General features: G+C 38.9%; 1 protein-coding gene across 9 annotated transcripts in view; it reads left to right on the top strand.

The window, feature by feature from the left end:
* Positions 1-23,817, top strand: part of POU2F1 (POU class 2 homeobox 1) — a 119,620-nt gene that overhangs the window by 78,192 nt on the left and 17,611 nt on the right. For 7 of the 9 annotated variants that reach the window (XR_003256274.1, XR_003256273.1, XR_003256272.1 and 4 more), the window contains 6 exons: positions 2,807-2,933; positions 11,467-11,561; positions 13,847-14,020; positions 17,733-17,874; positions 20,041-20,186; positions 21,662-21,883. Coding sequence is in view for 6 of the 9 variants with exons in the window: in XM_026083385.1 (XP_025939170.1) it covers positions 2,807-2,933; positions 11,467-11,561; positions 13,847-14,020; positions 17,733-17,874; positions 20,041-20,186; positions 21,662-21,883 (906 nt within the window). In the remaining 3 variants the exon portion in view is untranslated. The remainder of the gene's footprint in view (positions 1-2,806; positions 2,934-11,466; positions 11,562-13,846; positions 14,021-17,732; positions 17,875-20,040; positions 20,187-21,661; positions 21,884-23,817) is intronic. The other 2 variants (XM_026083389.1, XM_026083387.1) reach the window with 1 other exon arrangement.

The following is a 23,817-nucleotide window of genomic DNA, read 5'->3' as shown; positions in this document are numbered from 1 at the left end:
TCAGGAGCTGTTTGCATGGTTGCTATTCAGAGATTTATTGTAGTGCTACAATTAACTAAATAATAAAGCTTTCCCAAGGTAGAGATAAAGTTGGATTTCAGATGAATCTGAGGGGCTGATAGTACTCTTTAAGAGTAATTAGCCTTGGAGGTATCATTTCCATTTTGCATTAGAGTTATATTTCTGTATTTAAACAAGACTCAGCCAAGATATTGTTTGCCAAGGCGGATGCAGAGAATTAGATTGCTTGTGCCAGTTATACTGAGGCCGTGATTTAAAAACAGTTTTCTCATGTTGAAGTGCAAGATTGTGGCAACAAGAGTTGCCACGTCTTAGCTGGAGACCCTGCCTTATGAGTACTAGAGTCTTGAACAAAAAACTCTCCTTCGGTCCTCAAAAGCAGTTATCTGCCCTATCCTGTTTCTTTGTACTCTTTCTTGTACATAACTCCATCTGCTGCAATCCTTCCCACATCATCTGAGATCTTTTGGTGGGGGGGTTTCATTTGTTAGCTTTTTGTGGGGGAGGCCCTCACCCTATTTATCTTTCTGTTCATCCTTCTTTTTTCCTTCAGAAATTTCTTCCTAACTCCACCTTTTGGGATTCTGCTTTTTCTCTTATCCACCTGTATTTTCATTATTCAGCCTCTCTCCATTTCTTTTTCTTCCACTCAGTGTTCTCGGCCCTAGTCACCTTCCCCTGCTCTTTCTCTTTCTTCCATTGCATCTAGTCCTCACAGCCAATTCATTATGAGTCTCTCTGTGATGGGGTCCACTCAGTCTGTGATGAGATAGTATTGAAAGTCAGTGAATAAATGAGTGGAGGTCCCTGTCACATTGGGCTCAAGAAATAAGACTAGCTTTTACTAGCAGTATTGGCCGATATAACTTTCTTACATAAAGTCAGAAAAAAGATGGAACGCCTGGAAACAACTGGAGCAAGCATATCTCTTGTTTTGGGAAGAAAATTGGCCTAGGTTTGGTAGGAATGGCTGCAGTACTTCTAGAATTTTCTGAAAGCAAATGATAATATCGATTTTAAAAACACTCTTGTGCACTGGGGGGTGTTTTGACATTATTTTGTAAAATCGAAGTTTCCATTTCTAAAAGGGCATTGCTTGGCCAATGCCATCTGGTGTCTGTCTACCATGTTATTACACTGCGTGCTTTTGACTTGACATGACCGAGTTGACTAAGTGATTGATGGCCAGTGTCTTTGTAATGCAGGTTAAGTATTCATTTTCTTATAATGTCTCTCTATGGTTTCATAAATCAATGAACTCTTATTTCTCTTCCCTTGTCTTCCTCTTGGCACCCGCTGCTTCTCCCAGAAAAATATTGTTGATACAACTGTTAGGTCATACTTTTAACAATTTTAAAATAATATAAGAGTATAGACAGATTTATTCAGAGAATGGCTGCATTGCTTAAATAAAATGTTATCCTTGTCAGTCTGTCTTGACTATTCATCACCATCTCCATTGCTGGCAGTTAATGGACTTTCACATCTGCTGGCCGAGCAGCTTGTGTGAGTGCTCAGTAACCTGCATCAGTCAAAATGAGCGGGGGTTAGTTTACAGGCCTTAAATAGCAAGTCTTTGTTAATCTGACTCACTTAAATAGAAATATGTTAGGAAGTATGCTAAGGTGAGCAGCTCCATTCAAGCAATCAGCCTGAGCACTGGCGTAGGAGCGGGCTGGCATTGTTAACGTTGTCTTCTGACACGGTTGAACCCAAAAGAGAATACCCATCTGCAAACAGTCCCTCGTGTTTCAGGGAGTAATGAAAGCTTTGTAGGATTTGGGGKTTTTTTGTTTGTTTGTTTTTGTTTAATAGGAGGTTATAGCTATGGGAAATGCTTTGAGTTTTATRCACCTCCTTAAGGGCAGGTATTTTGCAATGCTGTCCTCTCAGAGAGATGCTGCACGTGCATATGCGTATACACAGTTTTCATAGATTACCACTGGTAAGTTGTCTGGCTTTGCATTGTGCTTCAAATTTCAGTTCCTCTTATTGCTGTCCTGTTGGGACAAGAGAGGAAAAAAGAAAGGCTAGGTTTTGGGCAATTTTCTAAATCAGTTCTGTGTGTTTTCATTCTCCAAATAAGCAGCAAGTCAAAGCGTTTTTCATGGTGATTCAGTTTCTCAAAGATTAGCATCTGTGTAGAGACCAATCATTTCATTATAGAAAATTACTAGTTCTGAATGGTTTAAATAGGTAAAAGTAGGGCACTAGAATAGCTCAGTGTTTGKTGTTTTTTCTTTTAACCTTAATTAGAGCCGTGCTCACTATGCTTATTGTAATTTATTTCAAAAGTATTCAAATATGTTTGTTTACCTTTTGAGTTAGCTACTTCCCAAAATTTGACCTCAGCAGCCAGAGGGCAAAAAAAACTAGGAAGACACTTGATTTATCAACAATGAATTCTTGTGGCACAGYTGCATCCTCAAATAATAAGTTAGAGAAATGCAAGTGCTGATAAGTCTAAGCATTTGACAACTTCTGTGGGTGGTAGGTTTTTGGGGGTTTGGGGTTTTTTTGGGAGGGGGGATGTGTTGTTTCTGTTTTTAGAAGAAATACTTCACTGGGATATTTGTTAAGGAATGCCTGTTTGGTTTTATGAAGAACAGTGAAATTCATATTACCAGCATATATTCAGTAGCAGGACTTCTGTATTTGAGATCCACTTCTATCTCTGAATGCTAGAATGCAGCTGGTTGATGGGAAATCTAGTTACTTTAGGAATCATGACTGRCTTAAATGTCTAACACATGCGCTTTCTTTTTTTTATTCTTTTCCCCTTAAGGATTTGCAGCACTTGCAGCAGCTTCAGCAGCAGAATCTCAACCTGCAACAGTTTGTGTTGGTGCATCCAACAACCAACTTGCAGCCAGCACAGTTCATCATCTCACAAACACCGCAGGGGCAGCAGGGTAAGTGTACTTTACCAGGGGTGAGGGGAAAATCAGACATAGCTGTTTAGAGGAAAAGGTGGAGTTGAGCTGGTTCTTGTGCCTTCTCTAACTGTTGATGTTCCACAGGACAAATAGCAGTATTGCAATTAGGGAACTCTAACAGGTGAGGCTGGCCCTTTCTGGGTGTTAGACCTCAGCCTTATCAAAGTGTGTGTGTAGCTCAGTTCTCAAGGAGGATCAATCCAGAGATCATATGGTGGGAGTGTGTGTTAGCAGAAAGGCATCTTGGGAAATACTGCAGCAGCCAAATTTCTGGGTCAGGCTCTCTGGATGTAAGCCTGACAGAAAGAGAACTTGGAGAAGACAACTCTCCAGAACTCATAGGCAGAGTCCCAGGAGGCAGAGACTTGGAGGGAGTATGGGCCTTCTGGTTTAGGTCTATGCTAAAAGGACTATAAAATTATAAGACTGGAAAAAAGATTACAAAATCAGAGCCCTGTGGGAGACAAGAAAAGTCTTTAGGTCTAAAGAGAGTACAGTGAATGTTGTCATAAATTGAAGTTAGAATTGTACCTTGGGAGAAGGGCTAGAATGCTTGATTTTGTACACCACCACTTGGGAAGATTATTTTTATGATATACTGAGTATGGCTTACATGTTAAAGGTAAATCAAGGCAGTAGTAGGACATAATGCTAGACCAGTTAAAATTATGTACAGGAGCTTTGCTTTAAGAACTACTGCATTCAGATTGCAATACATCACAGGACTGGTTGCACCCCATTTTTTGATGCCTCGGGCAACTGCATTTGGCTGTGGCCTCTTATGCTGATACATTCCAATGGTCTTGTTTTCCCTTCTCTTCTACATGAACTCTCCTCAGTTGTTCAGGTCTGGTAATCCAAAGGTTGTCGCTGAGGAGGCATATCCTGTTATGCTTGAGGAGACCTCCAGAGCCTGGCTGTCCTATAAAGCAGCTCTTTGCACCTCATTTTCTTTCGTAACTTTAAACTTTGTCTTGCACCGTTCGTTCTTGTATGCTACAATCTGGATAGAGCTCACTTTCCACTGCGCTACAGCTCTCTCACTGTCTTAATGCTCTCCTATTTGAGTCAAGGGTTAGTCAAAATTAGCTGTCTTCAATAGTACTTGATTTAGGAGAGATTTTATACTACCACTGGTAGAGAATGACCGATGGACTATTCTCTGAAACTTAGTTATGTATGTGTCTCTTGAAGTGAAGCAGAATTTATAAGCTTTACGGGTTTGGGGGGTTTTTTTGTTTGTTTGGATTTTTTTGGTAAGACGTCATGCTTTGCCAATATCTGGATTCTTTAAAGTCTTTTTTTATTATTTTTAAGGAAACAGCAAGCACAAAAGCATTGTTTTAAAAAATTCTCACCAATCAGCATTCATGTCTGCCTACCGTATTCAGAGAACTTCTGCTGGTTTTCTAAAATGTCTCTGAAGTTGATTCACAAAGGAAGGAAGCTAACTGAAACCAATTTTATTCACCTCTCAAAATGAATTGCTTGCTATATAAAAAGGAATAAAATTGGGAAGGAAGGGTTTGTTTTAAAATCTTCTGAAGTAGAATAACTACCAGAAGATGTTTTCATAGTACCTTTTTCAGGAGGCTGCTCTGAAAATGATTTCTTGACTGCAGTTTAGTCTTGGCTGCATATTGCTGTCATCAGTGACGCAGGATACGTGGAAACACCATGTTTTACTGGCAGTGTGCAGCCTGGACAATTAAATAGCTCAAAAATGCAGAAAGATTTATATTTTGTGTTCTGACAATCAGCCATTAGTGTGTGACAACCTTCCAAACTGAAATGCTTGAATGGATCTAATTTTCTTCATGAGCACTCAATGATAAAGCAACATGTATGTCATAATACTCCTTATCTCACTTTCTGGTCTGGCTTTCTGCAGTATTTCATGGTTATTATTAGAAGATCTTGAACAGTATGTTATCAATTATGAGAGAGAGCTTGAGAGAGTGCGTGTTTTTTTTGTCATTGCTGTTCAGCTGAATTTTCTSTATTGTTCTTGTCCTATTGCTCCACTAGTCAACTTCATAAACGAAAAAATATTCTGAAGAAACTGACATTGAGCTTTCTTTAACTTTCTTAATTCACCTTTTGGATGCCTCATCAGTACTGCATACAGCTTTTTATATATGTACCCGATTAGTTACTAAAATGAAAAATCAGATTTATATGCTACCTATTCTTAAAGAAATCTATTGCTTTAGAGACTGTACTACGTATTTTGTACATATCACATAGTCAATGTACATGAGGAACACTATTCTCTTGTGTCAAAAACAAGCGTGGAGGGAAACGAGAGCAAAGAATGATTTCTCTAAGCCRGATCATGGAAGACATGCTTGTACTTGGAGGTGATGGGGGGCAGAGCATTGCAGTCATCAGCAACCACATTTAGATTCTTGGAAGGGTTTGAACCTCTTGGCTTAAGTCTTCATAAGATCCAACTTTTGAAAAATGTTAGGAAAAATTGATACCTAAAATATGAATCCATGATCTTTTTTTTTGTTTTTCTATGATATCTTTCTTCAACATATACTGTAGATCACAGCAGATGTGAAATTCTCTCCATAAATTCACTGGCATATGTCTAATGTAGTCATCTTTTCCATGTGATTTCTGATTACCCAGTGGCTTATATGAAACAAATCGTAAGGTTTCTGTTTTTCATGGCTTGTAATAGGTAACATCATAACTGAAGCAATTGTTTCAAACCTCAGCAGACAAACAGAAGATTGAGTGGAAACAGAAATCTGGAATACTTTCTTATTCACAGCAGTTGTTGTCCCTATGTTATACTTAGTCACAGGCAAGAAGGTAGCACCTTATACTATTTTTTGTATCTCCTGTATGTGTTCTGTGAAGTAATGGGTCTGTCTCTAGAATCATCAGTGCAACATCCTTTACTGTAGTTTTTTTTTTTAATAGTACACTTAGATGACCTTTTGTCTTTTTACTCAGAAGATACTGCCAATAGAAAATGTTGATAAAAGTCTGAGTGGAGAAGAGAAATGGTGCTACATTTCATTTAAATTAATCCTGTAAACAAAAGTTGTTAATATGTAAGAAGAAACTGCATTGTGGTAAAGAGAGCTGGTTTAGAAACAGAACTTACTGTGGTTATAAAGCCTGAACTACATATTCAAAGGCAAATGTGGACAAGCTACTGATTAGCTTTAAACATTATATCTGGGCCCATTCTCAAAATATTGCTGTTTATTATTAAAGGTCTTGTTTATGACTTCCTTTTCTCATGTAAAAATACCTGTGATGATGGTAGCAGGCCCAGTCAAATCCTGTTTTCTTCTTTCTAGAGTTGTCCTACAGACTTTAAGACTTTATTTGTATCATTTAAAAAAAAAMMCACAAAAACTTTAAAAATGAATAAATAAAGTTGAAACATTGGTGCTAATACTGCTGGCAACACCCAGTTTGAGGATAAAGGAAGATGCTTGAAGTTGCCTCTATTTCTTCTCAGATGCATCAGATTTATAATGGACAACTGTTTGTCTCATCTGAGACAGTATACATGCACTGCCATAACACAGCTCCTTCCAATTTTATTAATAGTATGCTACATCAACCAGCTGAAGTGAGTAATATCTACAGGCGCTGGGTGCCCTCAATATGCACAGGAGGAGACCCAGCTCTTCATTCTCAAGGGGCTCTTAATGACAGCATATTTGCTGTCACAGCAGTTGAATAAAATGTAGCTGAATCAAACTCATTTCCCAAATAAGATAGGAAAGCTTAAAATGTAATGAAAGAGAATTTGGAAGAAGAGACTTAAATGGTGACTCTTCCCCTATCCTGTAAATGCCTGTTACCAAGTTATGAATTAAGTGCTTTACRTTTAGTGTTCTCTTTGAAATCAAGTCTTTGCTTCTGAGCACCCAAACAGTATCAATGGGTGAAAGTGTTGACTTTCATCACAGTAGTGTGGCTGCATCTTTATAGGGATCATTGATTAGGTTACTCTTCAAAACAGCATATTTGCATCATGTTCTTGAACTGATCTTGAAGGGTACCTGCATACTGCAAAAGGTGCAGCAGCATGCAGCGATTTAGTATCTCAGTGGAACAGACTTGTAGGAATGCATCAGATTAGTACTTTCTCTCCTTTGTTGGCTCCCAATCTAATTTCAACTCTGCCTATTTTGGAAGATCTGGATTAGATAAAATGAGGTACGCCAAAGTGCTCAGTGGTTTCTTTGCATCAACAGCAATCAACAAAGTTGATCAAATGACACTGTACGTAGTACGTGATATGATACTCTTCCTGCTTCCTTCTCCTCCTCCTTATTTTCCAGTTAATCAAATTGCAACATTGTAATGGTTCTGCCTTGGAAGCTAGCTTCCAGGATACGACTGCGAGATGATGAACAGCTTTGGCACAGAAAAAGCAGTCAAGTTCTTTTTAGATGAAAAATGTCACTCTTTYGGGAGATCAGTTAGGGATGAATTATGTATTGTGCTTCTGGGCCAACTTTTAAAAAGTTATGCTGAAAAAAATCTTGAAAAAATCACTTGAATGTTTGTTTTATCCTTTGTTTAATTTTAGACAGTAACAACTGAATCCCCAGATCATTCCTTGGGAACTGTTGGCTGGCAGGAAGAGTTTTTGCCTTAGGCCATTAATTCATACTAGGCTTAGACATTGCAGGAAAAGTCCCAGACTATGGTAGATGCATTTATTTTAACTATTAAAAAATACTAAATACCTCTAAAACATCACAGTTTTCTTGCATAAATCCTTATCTACCTCAGCACTGGAGGTACCATTCTTCTGGAGCTTTGTAAAGGTGCTCTATTTGCCATTATTACTATAGAAGCAATGATACCACTGGGCTCTTAGTACCCAAAGCAGCAGGTCAGAAGTACTACCTCTATAGAATTAAGTAGGCAAGTACAATGCTAATTTTTATAGAATGAAGGAATCATGTAGGGTGGAAGGGACTTCTAGAGGTTATAATAATCTTCCTCAAAGCAATTTCAATTACAGCAGTGTGCTGTGTGTTCTGAGCATCTCCAAGGTTGGAGACTCTGCAGCCTCTCTGGGTACCTGCTCCAAAATTCAACTACTCTCATGATAAAAAATTTGTTTCCTTATATCTGGTTGGAATTTTCCACATTACAGCCTGTCTGTTGCTTCTAATCACTGCACACGCTCAAGAAGAGTCTATCTCTGTCTTTTTTACACCTCTTATCAGGTAGTTGAAGACAGCACTAAGATCTCTGCTTAGCCTTCTTTCTTAAGGCTGAACAAATGCAGCCCTCTTACCCTTTCCTTCTTTGTGTGTGCCAGCCCACTAGCCATGTTGGTGGGCTTTCACTGTACTTATTCAAGAATGTCAGCGTGTGTCTTGTACTGTGAAGCCCAACGCTGATCTGACAAGTGCCAAATAGAGGGGAGGGATCACTTCTCCCAACTTGCTGGCTGTGTCTTGCTTATACAGCCTAGGATGTGTTCGGCCTTCTTCACTGTAAGGTTACGCTGCTGACTGATGTTCAACTTGTCCTTCAGGATTCCCAGGTCCTTTTCTGCAAAGCTGCTTTCTAGCTAGCCAGGGTCCAGCCTCTACAGCTGCATGGAGGTTATTCCAGCCTACGTGCCAGACTGTGTTTTCCCTCAYTGATCTTCATGAGGTTCCCTTTTTTCCAGCCTGTCTGGGCCCTGACCTCCAGCCTGTTGACTGCTCCCCCCCATTTGGTATTGTCTGCAGACTTGCTGAGAGGACATTCTGTCCCATCATCTATAATGCAAATAAAGAAGCTAAATGGTATTGGCACCAATATCAGTCCCTGAGGAACCAGGAAAGTTTGAATCATTCATAACAGTTGCCTAAAAGGTGTGGTTTTGGACTTTCATTGTATTTAAAAGGCTGTGCTACTTGCCCTATAACTTGATTCACTGAAGTTATCCCAGACTGAAGTAGGGAGCAGTAGCCTGATCTCAGAAAAACAAAGCTGAAGTTAATGCTAGTAGAAGTCGTATCTGAGAAAGGCAAAACTGCAGCTGCCCACCCAAGGAATCARCAAGATACAAATAGTGTATGCCTGAAAAGTATCTGAAGAGACTCTTAACTCAAAGGAAAGGATGCATGCTTTGCCAGAACGGTTCAGCTGCTTTCCCCATCGCCTCATTATTACTTCCGTCATCCTTAGGTTGATCTTCAACTAACTTGTTCTTTCTCCAGTTTCTGCCTGAGAGACCTTGTAACAGCATTTCTGAGGTAGGATAAAATGATATAAAAACTGAGTATATGAAGCATGTTCAGAATATTTTATGTTGTCCTTCTGTGCTAATTACTTCAGAATATACAAGTGAGAACAAAATGAGGAAGAATGTAGTCATCTCATGCGCTTCAGTGGAAATGTTATTGCCAGAAAATCATCCACTGGGATTTCTTTGAGGACAAGAAGTCACAAAAGGACAGTTCTAATTACTCTGGTTATAGTCCTAAGATGAGTCAGCAACTTGTGATCAGTGCTGTTACAGGTGGATTAGAGGTCAGATGTGGTCACTGTAAGCTACCTGTTTCTTGTTTCGTTGCTGGTCAGCCACTCTATAGCATCACTGTGRCAGTTTAGACCTTTCTATTTCAGGTTGTCAGAATTCACTGCCACTAAACAAAGGTCAAAAGCTCTTCATTTAGAGGTGACTATTCATTAATTAGCAATTAAATTAGGGCACCTGATGTCATCTTTCTAGTGAACAAACATCTGCACTGCAAAAACACCATGCAACTAGTAGTAGGTAGCTGTCTCAGAAGTTCCTTAAGCTGATCCATTCTCTCACTGTGGCTTTTCAAAAACACAGCTGAAATGTTATGTGGTACAAAGCAAATTTACATAGCTGTTGTCTGTGCTGTACTATTATTTTGCATAAGCAGCTGGCTTTATTCTGTAGGTCTTAAGTATTTTGTTAGCAATACATTTTATTCTAAAATACTTATTCAACACTTTGTATTTAAAAACAAAACAAAACCGTAACAGCAATATTAGTGAAGCCTGCTGTTTTGTGATTGTGTATCCCACATCAAGGATATGACTTTGTCCTTCCTRCCCCATGGTAATTCCAGTTTTTATGTCTCCTGTGACCTTAATCTCATAAAACATTCAGTTTTTCATTTAATAGTCATCAAGTCCTAAACTGCTGTGTCCCCTGACTGTGTTGTGGTAAGAGGTAACTGGTCTTGAGTGGCGTGTGCTGATTGATCAACTGCTGATGAGCCAGAACAGACTATGCTGAATTGAAATTGCAGAATTTTCCTTATGTGGCTGCTTACTTGTGTTCTGTCTGCTGGGCGGCCACAGTCTTCTCACCAGCTTGTAGAAACTTGGAATCTTGAAGACACCTTTTAAATGTAGTTTTAATTAGTCAGTGCCTCAAATTATTACAGAGGAAGTTGGTAGGTGTGGTTAGAAGTGACATAAAGAATAACAGTAACATTACGTACAATCAGATTGAGGGAGGTGACTAGCTGTAGGTGTATCTTTGTCCAGATTCTTAGCCCTTAAAAGTATATATTTTACTATTAGAAATGCAAAAAAAAAAMCCCAAAACTTCTGGTTAAAGAACTAAATATACACGCATGTTTCTCAGTTTCCTGAGCGATTTAATAAACCATACGAGTAGTGGACTGTTAGAAAAATTATTTTTAGAATGACAGCATGTTGTGTATATGCATAGAATCACTGACTGCCAGAAGTGATATGTTCCTTATTTAATGTTTTTAATTTGGAATCTGTATTGGTTGCACCAGCCCCAATTGTTCTTTAATCCTGTCATTCTTTTCATGATAGTGGGTTTTTCATGTATTCATTGTAATGCTTACCTTATTTGTGCAATTTAAACAGTGCTTGGTGCTTATCTAAAATTTAAGATCTAATTACTCTTCCAAAAGATTCCTTCCTTATTTCAGCCAGGAGGAGGTTATCTGGGCTTCTTTTGTCTTCTGGTGCTGTCTACTTAAGTCTGCTAGAGAAAGTTGCCTTCAACGGTAAAACAATTGTACAGTGAACAATTGTAGAGCAGCTGGCATGGGGTGATGTGGAGAGGAAGAAGAGTGAGCAAGGAACTAACTTTGTGGCTTTGGTTAGCAGATAGTTGTCACAGATCTCTTCTCTTCTGTATGGCTCCCTAATTCTTGGTCAGCTCTTGGTTACTGGAAGAAGCATACCCAAAGTCTGTAAGCTGAAAAGGGCAATAAATGATTCCTGTGCACAAGATGGGGATAACCTGGATCATTGCAAACTCTTTCTACAGAGAGTAGTACAGGCTTTTCTCTTTGCCCTTTCTGTCACCCTCTGTACTTTAGGAAAATGCAGGGGAGTTTTGGACTGAAAAGCCTAAGCCTGGAGATGTCTATGCAGGGATAAAATAAAAGCTTGCCTCTCAAATGTCTCGTAACTTCATTATTTGTCAAGAACCTTCTTTCACCTCATTTCATGTTTTAGTGTTTTTAAATGACAAACTAAAACCCCTCTCTTCTCTTTCCAGGTCTCCTGCAAGCGCAGAATCTCTTAACGCAACTACCTCAGCAAAGCCAAGCCAACCTCCTGCAGTCTCAGCCAAGCATCACCCTTGCCTCGCAGGTCAGGCTTATTTCTACAGTTTATTCGTTGCTTTGGGGGATTTGAATTATTGCAAGTGAAGGGACACTTCGTGTCAGTCACAGGAATAGATATTATAGCTATATTAGGGAGTTTGTCTTTTTAGATAGATTCAGTGTARAGCTGAAATAACCGGAACTTTTCATTTTTTTAAGTTTCCATTCTAGGGTGCCTTTTTTCATGCACTTAACTTTCTAAGCTTTATTTTTAGCTGAAAATTTTCATGCTCTCTCCTGAGCTAATGGGACTAGGGGAGCATTTGCTTTCTTGTAAGGTTTTCTTGGACAATATATAAACTTGTGAATTTCAGAGGAGCAAAAAGTTCAAAGAGAATTGCTGACTAGATGGGTTTTTTGTTGTTTTGGGGGGAAGGGAGGCTTAGATTGCAGTGGGAATCGGTCTGTATTTTAGCCTGGTTATTTTGATACTTTGCTAAGTCTTTGCCAGTCTTATTAGTTACCTTCTTTGAGAGTGAGGAGAATGTTAGAAATGCATTAAAATATTCTGTTAGAAACACGTTAAAATATTAAAGCTCTATTATTAAGCTTTCAGACTGTAAGAAAAGCAATTTTAAGGTTGCATGTGCCTGCAAATTTAATTTTGCTTCGTTCTATGTTTTACTGTATGGTTTAGTTACATGACTGCACACTGTTTGTCAAATACCATGTAGTATCTTCCTGCCAATTTGGTTACGTATAAGAAATTTTTAGTCTGTAGTAAGAAGCCTGAGTTTATCAGCCTTAGAAAACAACATTTTTTATTATACCACATGTAGTATTTTTCATGCACCATTCATGGAAAATGGAAATTGTCTCATCTCTGTAGTTCATACCTCAGTTAGCAGCAGGACTCCTTACTAAAGGTTATATTTAGATTAAAAAATGTATTAAAGCCACAAAAAGAAAATGAATTATATAAAAGGGGTGAAGTCAGTAAAGACATATTGCAGTAATTGCCCACTACATTTAATGTAAATTTTAAAATATTAAAAACCTTTATAGTGTGACACATATATTTGCAATCCTAGAAAGATCATATATGATCACATTATTTCTCAAATAATGGAATTATAGATCCTGACCTCCCTTTACCATCTGCTGTGCACTGCAAAATACTGCTGTGCTAAGCCAGGAGAAAACCATCTTAAGGAGCTACGTAAAGACTCGGCTATGTATGGGGCATTTGTTTTAGAACAGCTATATGTGTACTGCAAGCTACTATAGTGTTGCGTAGATTTGAGGCTGTTCTTATTTGTGTTGAAGGAGTGTATAGTTTCAGAATTGGGCATGGGACTTAAAAGCATGAAGTCACCTTTGCTTAAGCCCTTCAGCTGAACTGAATAGAATTTAGCTAGAGCAAAAGATTTGTCTCTGCATCTCAATTCATGTATTGCGCCTAATTCAAAACGTGTTTCCAATGTTCCCATTGTATATAAAACCTGAACTGGTTAATGCCAGATCTTAATGTATTTTGTTCACCTGTGGATATTTTTCATGATGCTCAGATTTTTTCAGATTCTTATTGTTGATGCAGAGCAGAGCAAAATGTTCAGTAACAATAAGCCTCGTGCTGACTTCATTGAAAATTAGCCATTTATTGGGGGGGGAGGGGGAGACCTGAAAGAAATAATTTTCTGCAGGTTGCCTTTGCTTAATTTCTCATATCACGATTACAGTCACCCTTTCTGTTGCAAGTTTCAACAGCATTAGGAGTGATCTATTTTTCTCTCTGGAAGAGTTGAGTCAGTCACAGGAGGTAGCATTAGGGGAAACTTGCCATGTTTGCTGCCCCTGTACGTGCTTGCTGTTCCAAGATTAAATAGAGAACTTGAATTTTTCGGGCTGATGACAATCTGCCACCTCACGCAAGCAGTAAATTCCATTTAAAAATGACTGAAAGGGAATGAAGGCCAAGCTATCTTTATAAATGATAGAATTATACCAAGTAGGAATTCTCAGCCTTTCTTTGAGCAGCTTCTGCAGCAAGTGCAAGTCATTGGTAACCTGCTGCACAGAACATCTCTTACTTTTCTTTAATTGGTTCTGACGGAGTCTTTAAAAGGCTGTCATACTAATACAGTTTTCTGCATTGTGATAGCTCATTCTTGAGAGGAATGTAAATAAATCAGAGGAACGTTCAGATTGCTGGAAGTGTTGAATTCATTGATCTTTCTCACAGAAGCCTCACATACCTTTTCTAAGTTTTATTTTTGTTGATTATTCTTTTAAGTCTGATTTTCATCTTTTCCTTGGTCTTTATCTCTATAGCCAGCAACCCCAACACGCACAATAGCAGCAACCCCCATTCAGCCACTTCCACAGAGCCAGTCAACACCAAAGCGAATCGACACTCCCAGCTTGGAGGAGCCCAGTGACCTTGAGGAGCTTGAGCAGTTTGCCAAGACTTTCAAACAAAGACGGATCAAACTTGGATTCACTCAGGTGAGACTGAGTACCTTGGTGCCTGCCAGTGTGGAATCGGAGGCCTCATCTTTCAAGTCTGGAGGGAGACTCCAATTCTGTCTTTTCCTAGGAGTACCGTCTTAAATAGGGTCCTCTGTCCTTTATGTAGGGGATTTCTAAGACATAGCAGAAATGCTGTACATCCRATATCTTACTTCCCTGTTGGTTTTAAACTATAGCCATTTTCCCAGCAGGTACATGCATTTACCAGCTCCAAATGTCATTGCATGTACACTGTTCATTCTATAGGATTTAAAATGAATGGGACAAAACACTTGAAAGCCGCCTTCAGAAGTACAATATTCCAAAAATCATGCAGCACAATTAACTGTTTAAAAAGTATGTCACAACTGTGAAGTTACTTTGCATGTCGAAGGAGTTTTCTCCCTCAAGGGTATTTTCCTATTAAAAATCAATGATTTCTGTATTTAATGCTTTTGCTAAGGATGCTAAACAAAAGCTGAAAGGACTATCACCTCGAAGTTTGTTCCTTTCAGAAGTGAACTGGCGTTGTGGTTTGTTTTGTTTAAAAGCTCAGAAGTACCCATAAAGCTGAAGAAAAGTAATCTTGAACATAGCGAAAATGGTTGAATGAGAAGTACAATTAGAAGTACAAGTTAGTTATATGTTCCATTATCCTGTTGAAAGGAGCTGCCGTTGGATCCAAGAGCCCTTTCTTATTAATATCAAAATGAAATGKTTTTTTTTCCTGCAAAATTAATCTGTCCAGATAAAGAATTAATTTTGGCAGCAGCCTGTATTAAGCATAAGTGTGTTTTGCTAGAAGAAATAGCAAACAGAAATCAAAGTAGATATTTAAAAGTCTGAGCTCAGAGCAGTCAGTCCAATGTATGTGATTTTTTTTTGCTCCCTGGAATAGGTAAACCTACTCTAGCTGAAAGTATGTGCTGAAGTCAGATTTATTTTTCTGGCAAGGTTCTAAGTGCTTGAAAAATCAGGATTCATAATGAAAGTTTCTGGCAGCTTCTTAATTATAACTCAAGAACAGAACGTTCTTAGTAAAATGAAGTGCATTTTGCTGGCATGTGTGCCTCCTTCCCTCCCTCCTTTCCACTAGATGGAGGTACACGAGTGCAACAGTGATGGACATGTGCAAAAGCTAGAATAGAGCAGAACAGAACAAAGTAAAATACAATAGCTTCCCTATAGCCTGATTGAGGAAGTTCATATAGAGCTTTAGTTATTATGTTTGATCTTCCCTGCTGTGAAACGATTATAATGGAGCAAGTAGACTTTTTAAGTTTTGTGTTAAACCTTCTTTATTGACCCTGTTGTGAATTTTTATGGTCAAGAAAAATAAATACAGTTGTTCAGGCTTGCATTTCAGCATTTGATTTTGAGCTTAAAAAGGGGAATTTTGAGAAAGCTATCAAATGGCATTTGATCAATCCTTACTTACGCTGAGCACATATATATATAATTAGGCAGTTCTAATAACTTTTACCTTGTTGCATAATTGGGTGATAATTAAAGATCTCTATATTTAGGTTTCCTATCGTTGCATAATTAGACTGCCTTTCAGAGGATAACAAAAATTTCTTGCCAGTAGTACCGTAAGCTGTTTCAGACCCGCCAGACTTATCCCACCCCACCCCTGCCTTTCAAGAATAATTGTAAGATCTAGTTTGCATTGCAAACCAATCACTTACATCACTTACAAGAGAAAATGTAGTTAACAGACAAGTTTTGAATTTCAGCAGCTCTATCTTCTCCTCCCACCCCCAAAAGTGTCCAGAGGAGACAGATTTAAGGCCTTTTGTTTTCCTTAAAAATGTCACTGTGTTTGACATACAGAAACACAAGCAACACACAGCATCTTGCTGCTACTGCAGATATGTGACTAACTGGTTAGTAGAGACTCAAGCTATGTGAAGAAATATTTTAGACTGTTATTGTTACTCCGTATAAAATACTATCTCTATTAGTCCTTCTGAACTTCCTAACAGACCTCTAGACACAACTATGATGTACCTTATAACCAGCTACATTCATTACCAGAGCTTCATGCAACCTACAAAGTAGGTCGGATGCGTATAAGGTGTCTTTATTGTCTGCTCCAGCCATCCTCTCAGTGGTCCATTGCAATACATACATTTCTCATCCCAATGTATAAATTCCTTTGCCTGTGACTGAAGTGCTGCCACCTTTTGGCATAGTTAAACTATTGACAAATAAATGGTTAACTATTCATTGTAAATCACATGGCAAATGTTAGTGAGAACAACATAAATATCAGAATTAAATTTGGTTAGCAGACTGGAGCAAATGTCATAACTCTTCCCTRCCAAAGCATAAACCAATTTATCTCTAAAATGGTTTAAATAGCCAGGTTTTCTTTATCATAAACCGACCAAAGCATCCATGTTACTTCTCTTAGTACGATTTATGAGTTTTGAAATGTGCAGAATCCAGGGATGTGCGTAGAGGTATAAATGTGAGTTCCACCTGTTTCCTCTTCTGATTGAAAGGCTTAGAAACCAGTTGTTCTGGTCCGCATCTAGGAGGGAGTTTGTTTTCTTCTTACAACCTGCACAATTTACCAAGCTTACAGTAGGTTTTCTTCTTGCTTGCTTGGATGTGACCACTCTGCATGCTGTTAGTTACTTGTATCAAACTGTGGTTGTGGGTCTGACCTGAAAGGAAAGAAAGCAAGCTTTATGCACAGTCCAACTAACCCATTTGCAATTAAACTCCACTAACTATGCTCAAGCTCTTCAGTCTCTTCTTCTGGACTTTTCATCACTTGTTTTGTGTTTAAAAAATAAAATTCTAAATTAAGCTACTTTAGAGAAAATAGCGTACTTCAAAGATTGTTCAGTTTTTTCCAAGGACAGGACCTTTGTATGTTAAAAGAAAACTAGAAAACATCATGATGTATTTTAACAACCGTAATCAAAAACTGATTTTTTTTAATGAGATTTAAGTGTGATACTTCCTTAGTTTAAAGTACATGGAGGTACATGTATAGTTATTAGGATAAGCGGAATGTCTGATAGCTAGATAACATTTGGAAAAGTAGTAAGAGATGTAAAGAGATGATCTGTAAATTCTGGCAGAGGGGTAATGATAGTAAAGGCAACAGTTAATCATTATTTGAAATGGTTCAACTTCTTGTCTGCTTTGAAAGGGATATCTGTGGGGAGAAGTTTGGTTTGAACCTTAGAAGATACTAAAAGTTCAGATAAGAATACCTTTGCATTTATTTAAATGTGATATATGTTTGCAGACAAACCTCATTCGTGTTTTCAAGAGCGTTTTTCTACTAATATGAGGGCATAAATACACTGCATTTTTACTTATGAGATATGTATATACTTAAATCTGCTCCTAAAAAGAGCTTGGCCCATACTTATTTTAAAGAACCGATTAAAAAAATTAAAAGTTATAATATTCAGTGGAGTGTTATGCTTAGTGATAATGCTAGGAAGACAAAGCATCAGGGCTTTCCTGGAAAGAGTTACTTGGTTAAACTGCCTGAGATTTGAAAAGATGACATTTCTTTATGATTATTTGCTTTAGCATGAATCCTCTTAGCACTGAGCAAATTTCTGTGAACCTGAAAACCCACTCACACCAATAGAGTCGCTAAGAGAGCACAAGAATGTGACAGGATTCCTTGCTTTGGAAGTACCTATGTTAGTGAATCCCTTTTTTCTCTTTCTTTGTCCAGGGTGATGTTGGGCTCGCTATGGGCAAACTCTATGGAAATGACTTCAGCCAAACTACCATCTCTCGCTTTGAAGCCTTGAACCTCAGCTTTAAGAACATGTGCAAGTTAAAGCCACTTCTGGAAAAGTGGCTCAATGATGCAGGTGAATAAGTCTGGGTATTTCTTCACCAGCCTACCAAAATCAGTAGAATACTGAAAAACCCTTAACTGCTTCATTTGTGCCCTTATGGTTTTATGAAGCCACCGATCTCTGTAACTGTCCGTGGGACAAATAAGGGTGTAGGGATAAGTGTCCATACTTCCCCATTCAGATGTCCACATTCATCTGAAATGGTTTCAATGTAAACTTTTAGAACTGTGTTCTGCAGTCGGCTGAATCATTGCATGGGGTGAGGTATAATGTGTGTCATGGTTTTCCTCCTTCATGTATGTTAATGCATATAACTTCTAATCCTCTTCTAGCTTTCTTTTTCAGATGTGTAGCTGAGAGAGGGTTGCATGGTTTGTTGTTTCAGTAAGCAGAGTTTATTGCATTCATCTCCTCCCACATCCCCTATGTGTGTTCTTTTCATCTCTCTCCAAGAGTTCTTGTAAACACTCTCTTTCTCCCCATAGCAAGAGTTCAGTGTGGGTTAGGTTTTGTTTTTTTTCTTCCAGAATTATTTTTTCCTGGGAGATAAGTCATTCATGATGCCAATGTTTTTAGTGTTCTTCTTTTGCATCAGCAAAAGGAGCTTGGATGGTGGTGCTGGGTATTAGGATACAAAGTGTTTAAGGGTGCTGGTCAGTCAGTTTTTTTCTCTTAAGTATACAGCTGTACATAGTATAAAGCTGATGAATCTGCAAACAGATGGCAGGGACAATGTGGGACAGTGTGTGCGTTTCTATTTTTACCAAAAATGAATAGAGCTCTACACTGATGCCTACAGTATTCCCTGAAGTTTTGAAAGTAATTGAATGTGGTGTTGAAACAAAGAAGTGTCGTTCTGTTGTGCTGACAAGGGCTATCCTTAGGTAATCTGGATCTGTGATAGGAAATGTCAAGATCTTCTCACTGAGTGATCTAATCCACAGGACAGAGGTCCCCAAACCTTACAGCAACGCTGGGCTAGTACAATGCTGCAAGGAATGCCATAATTTGCTTTTCCAGTTAACTTGAAGAAATATTTGTATCTGGAAAGTGAAGATAAGGACCATAAACAGCATCAGGGTCCCTCACAGCCTAGAAGTTGGGAACCATTGTCTTGGAGTCTGATTTACTGTCACGAAAATTTTTGGAAGAAAGATTCATGCTATCTTAATTTCCATTCAACAGCTTTTAGGTAAAAGCAGGCAGGAAAGACTTACCAGTGACCTTTTTCATTACATTACATTGGAGTGTTGCAGTACTGTTTGCTGTTATGGAACTCAGCTTGTTCTGTGCAGGGTTTTTGGGATGGAGTGGGCATCCAGCAAGTTTATGGGTGCCATTGTTGAAAAATATGTAATCTAGAAGATAATGAGTTGAATGTACTTGCCCATGTGAGCCTATGAGAATGGTCCTGAGCGCTGTGAACTGTGACACCTAGTAATCACTCCCAAATCCCCATGCACTGAGGGGTCTGCAATGTTCTGCAGCCATAATTAATCATTTTGTTTTTAAATTCCATGTTGCAACCTGGCTGCAGCTTGTTCTGCACCTTCTTCTAGAAAGTGGATTAAAATGCATCCCCTCTTTGCTCTTCTGTGGAGCCAAGAAAGATAGGATTAGGGGTTTAAAGCTAGAGATCTGCTGCAGCTGAGGAGGAGCTGCAAGCTGTGCAGGTGGTTCAGCAGAGCTGCCTAGCATTGAGTATCCACCAAGAACTCTGGAGTGGAGAGGCTGAATATTGTGAAGCTGGCTATAAGCTCCCTCTTCCACCAGAGCAGGTAAAAGAAATTTCAGACTGCTCAGATTTTTTATAATTGTCTGTGGTTATAGCTGTGGCTTATGGATATCAGGCACTGCTCTTTTTATTTAAACTGTATTTTGCAGTAAATGAGTGCGAGGTGGCATGAGGTAAGAATGAAAGAAACTTTGTTAGAAGTATGATAGAAACGATATTGTGGCAGAATTCAGGAGCAGAGAGTGCCCTCTGGGCTTCCTTGTAGCTTTTAAGTTTCAAGCTTCAGCTATAACAAGGATTAATACGTGTGGGCTTCAGAATTTTGTATATATCTGGGATAGATACAGAGTGTGTTTCAACATCCCTTGCAGAGGTGAACAGTTGCATTACACTTCACTGCATTCAAATAATATCTCCTGATTTGTGTTATTTTATTCTTTCAGAAAACCTCTCRTCTGATTCAACTCTCTCCAGCCCAAGTGCCCTGAATTCTCCAGGGCTGGGGATTGAAGGCTTGAACCGTAGGAGGAAGAAACGCACCAGCATAGAGACCAACATACGTGTGGCCTTAGAGAAGAGTTTCCTGGAGGTCAGTGATCCTATTGTTCTGCTCAACTATAAAGAAATGAAGAAGCTTTGTTTAACATCTTATCTCCTAGAACAAAACTGTTGCTATGCTGCTTAGAAAAATGCTTGTACTAAAGAAGGTGAATACAAAGACCATGCTAAGAAGCACACAATCAGTGTCTACTTCATTTTAATAAAAACACCCCCCCCAACAACCCCTCCCCCAAAAAACAACTCATCTTGCAATTCATTGTCTCTGTGGTTTTGTGTTCCAAGTTACTGAACAATAGGTCAAAGTTTGATGTTATTCACATCAAAAAAAAAAAAGAAAAGAAAAAAGTGTACCCTTTCTGAGGATGGATAAATGGGGTGACAGTCTAAACATACACAATGTGAGGTTCTTAGCTGGCCTTGTGTTACTCGTCAGGCACTTTTTGCAGCTGTATGTAGCTCTCTAGGTAGCCCCCTCAACCTACCTGTCTTGTGTTATAGATCAGGACAACCTGAGGTTTATTTGACCACCGCTGTAGTTAATCTCTTTTCCTCCTCCTTTTCAGGAGATAATAAAAGAAAGATATCCTTATCAAGGTCTAGAATTTCTTGAGGGATTAACTCCAAAAGTCAGATCCCTCCTCTCAAAAACAAGCATGTGAGCTCAGTCTTCATCACCTGTCTACAATGAACACAGCTTGCTGTTGGTAGTAATGTTCCTGTAACCAGGAAAACAAAGGGCAGAATTGCCTGTTATGATCTATCCCTGGTGAACCACTGACCAGATTCTAGATATAAATTGCCTATCAAGACTTCTCCCTAGTGGAGGCAAAGTCTTTGCTGGCCTGAAGGCRTATCTGCACTTCAGTGTAGGTAAAGAGTAGAGCTTTACATTGATGGGACTTCATATAAATTATTGAAATTTTGGATATCTCATATTTACATGAGCGCTGGTCAAAGTTCACCTAAAGGACATGGTCATCTTAACTGGCTTTGACTCCTGGCTCACCAAATGAATCAGAACTTGAGTAAGGAAAGGTTAATTCCCTAGGAAACCCTGCGGAAGTCATCCACATTCAGTAGCACTCATGTTGGGAAAGTCTAAGGCAAATTGCAAGAAAGCGTTGGAAAGAAAAGGCTTATTCCCTGTAAAGTGAGAGAGTTTGGAGAAGGAGCTTGGAAGGAGACATAATTGGGGAAGATTGTCAGTTTTTCAGTTTAATAATCTTGAAAATTTTCAACCAAATTGACAAAAGGATGCCTTGTCTGTAAAGTGATAGGCATCTTCAAACCTGGAACTTTACCCAGGAAGAGGAGTTTATCTGGGATGAAAGGATTGTTTGAATGGCCTTTGAAGTCCCTGAGGCATCAAGCTGACCAAATCCTGCTTCTCTATGCAGTCCATCTCCTTTGCTAAATCAGAAAAGCTCCTTCCAGCCACATACTATAAAGTAAAACTTCAGAAGGTAATTTCACAGCTTTTCAAGTACCATCTCTCTCTCTCAGAACCAAAAGCCTACCTCGGAGGAGATCACCATGATAGCTGACCAGCTAAACATGGAGAAGGAGGTGATCCGCGTTTGGTTCTGTAACCGGCGCCAGAAGGAGAAAAGGATCAACCCACCCAGCAGTGGTGGAACCAGCAGCTCGCCCATCAAAGCAATTTTCCCTTGCCCAACCTCACTGGTAAGAATCAAGACACTGTGGTGGCCCAGCTCACTGAAAAAGGTAGTTGCACTCTGCTCTTTGCAGAAGTTGCACATGCTACACCCTTCTTTGTATAGCAGACTTGTACTCACAAGTTTTCTCTGTATTATATTGGCATTTTAAATATCCTGTTTGTGTACTATAAAAGAGATAATGCTTACAAATCAGGCACTAGTTTGGCTGTCAGTTGGGATGTTTTATTTAGCCAGCTCTTGAGTAAATATTCCGACTAGCAAATTTGTAGTTGGGGTTATTGCTTTGAAAATATGCCAGAACATCATCTTAACTCCTCTTTGTATTTGGATTGCCTCTTTGCCCAAACTTTTTTTGTAAAATAATAATAATAAAAAAATGCTTAACTGCTCTACCCCTCCCATCTTGTTCTTAGCTGCACTGATAAGATTATCAGCAGTAAAAGTATCATTTGGAGTTTAAGTCACATAAATCCAGTGATGCTGTTGTTGTCAGTTTTAGCCAGGAATGATTTCTATCAGAAAAGGAATGGAACAAAGGAACAATTTAGCTAATACTCATGTAATTAATTTCCCAAACTTGTATTTGCCTCAGGTAAACACAAACTTCATGAAAATAAGAGTAACAAAACACATGCATCAAGGTTCCTTCAGCTCCTTTGCTACCAATGTCCATGGAGGTCTGTTTTCATAAAYAGAAACAGTAGCTCTTAGATTTCATAGTAGCTATGCTAATAGGAGTGTGGTGGAATTTATGTAGCCTGTAGCTATTCTTTTGTTGTATTTATTCCACCYTTATCACTCTAGTAGCTAATATCTTCCAGTACTTCATTAAATCATTAATTGTGGTGACATGTCATTCTTTTCCCTCATCCTTGTCTCAGGATGTGTGCATGCAACTTTTTGTTTCAGGGGAAGGGATGTGTTAAATGTACTTAGGCTGTGTTTTGTTTGTTTTTGTTTTTTTAATTAGAAAGCAAGGTTACATGCTTTGCTACCAAAGCAGAGCATAGTGAGATATGTGATAGCTTTTAGTTACTGTGCAAGTTTATTCAGACTGCAACTTAAGAAAAATTTCCTGCATAAAAGAACTTTTAATCTTTTATTRTAAACTACCATTGTATATGAGAAATTAAGATGTTAACCACAAGTCTCCATTCTTTCAATGATGTTTCACTAAAACATTTTCATTATAAGCTTCTCTAAGATGATGCTACCACCCAAACAGCTGTTCTAGCCCCTTCCCCACCTTCACCATCTATGTGCTTTGTTGATTGCTTGTGTCAGCTCTGGAGATGGTGTATCCACAGGCCGATTGGGCTCAGTTTACTTGTGTGACTGAAAATTAAGCATGCAGCGAATGATGATTACTTTTCGGTATGCACCCTGGCTGCACAAATGCTAGAGCTCTGAGGYAGGATTGGAGTGGAAGGCTCCTTTGATGGCAGCCCACTGCTGGATTGGCTTAAGTTGGTCATTGTATTAATCCCAGGTCGTTCACTGCTCTAAAGTATGGACTGTGACATTGGCCTTAACTACTGTATGGACAGATGACAGATGTGACGTGTTCACAGTAGGCTGCATTAGTGGGAAGTGTACTATGTATCTAGCTCTTCTTTATTTCATAGACTATTTGAGATGGACAGAAAGCTTTTAGACATGTCCCAGTTGCCCCAGGCTTGTTTAAAATGTATGAAGCAGTTGACTTCCTGTAAGAGGATAAGCAGCATGAGGGAAATTTCTCTGATAATAAACTTAAGGTAAGAGAGGGGAATGAGAGGAAGGTTTTAGCCTATATTCTCTTGGGCAATCCTAAAGGATTCATTTCTCCCATTGATGTATAACAGCCTTCAAATATTATAGTTGGACACCATTTCTGGTCCAGAAAAACATTCTTTCTCTGCTCATGTTTATTTTTCCCTCATAAGCCAGTTCCTCCAGCCTTAAATTCTTTGGTGGTTCCCCCCCCCCCCCCCCCCCCCC

The sequence above is a fragment of the Apteryx rowi genome, unplaced genomic scaffold (genome assembly GCF_003343035.1).
Source record: "Apteryx rowi isolate R43461 unplaced genomic scaffold, aptRow1 scaffold_60, whole genome shotgun sequence".
NCBI classification, from domain to species: Eukaryota; Metazoa; Chordata; class Aves; order Apterygiformes; family Apterygidae; genus Apteryx; species Apteryx rowi.
The sequence above is the reverse complement of the archived record's forward strand: the minus strand, read 5'-3'. Positions and strand labels throughout refer to the sequence as shown.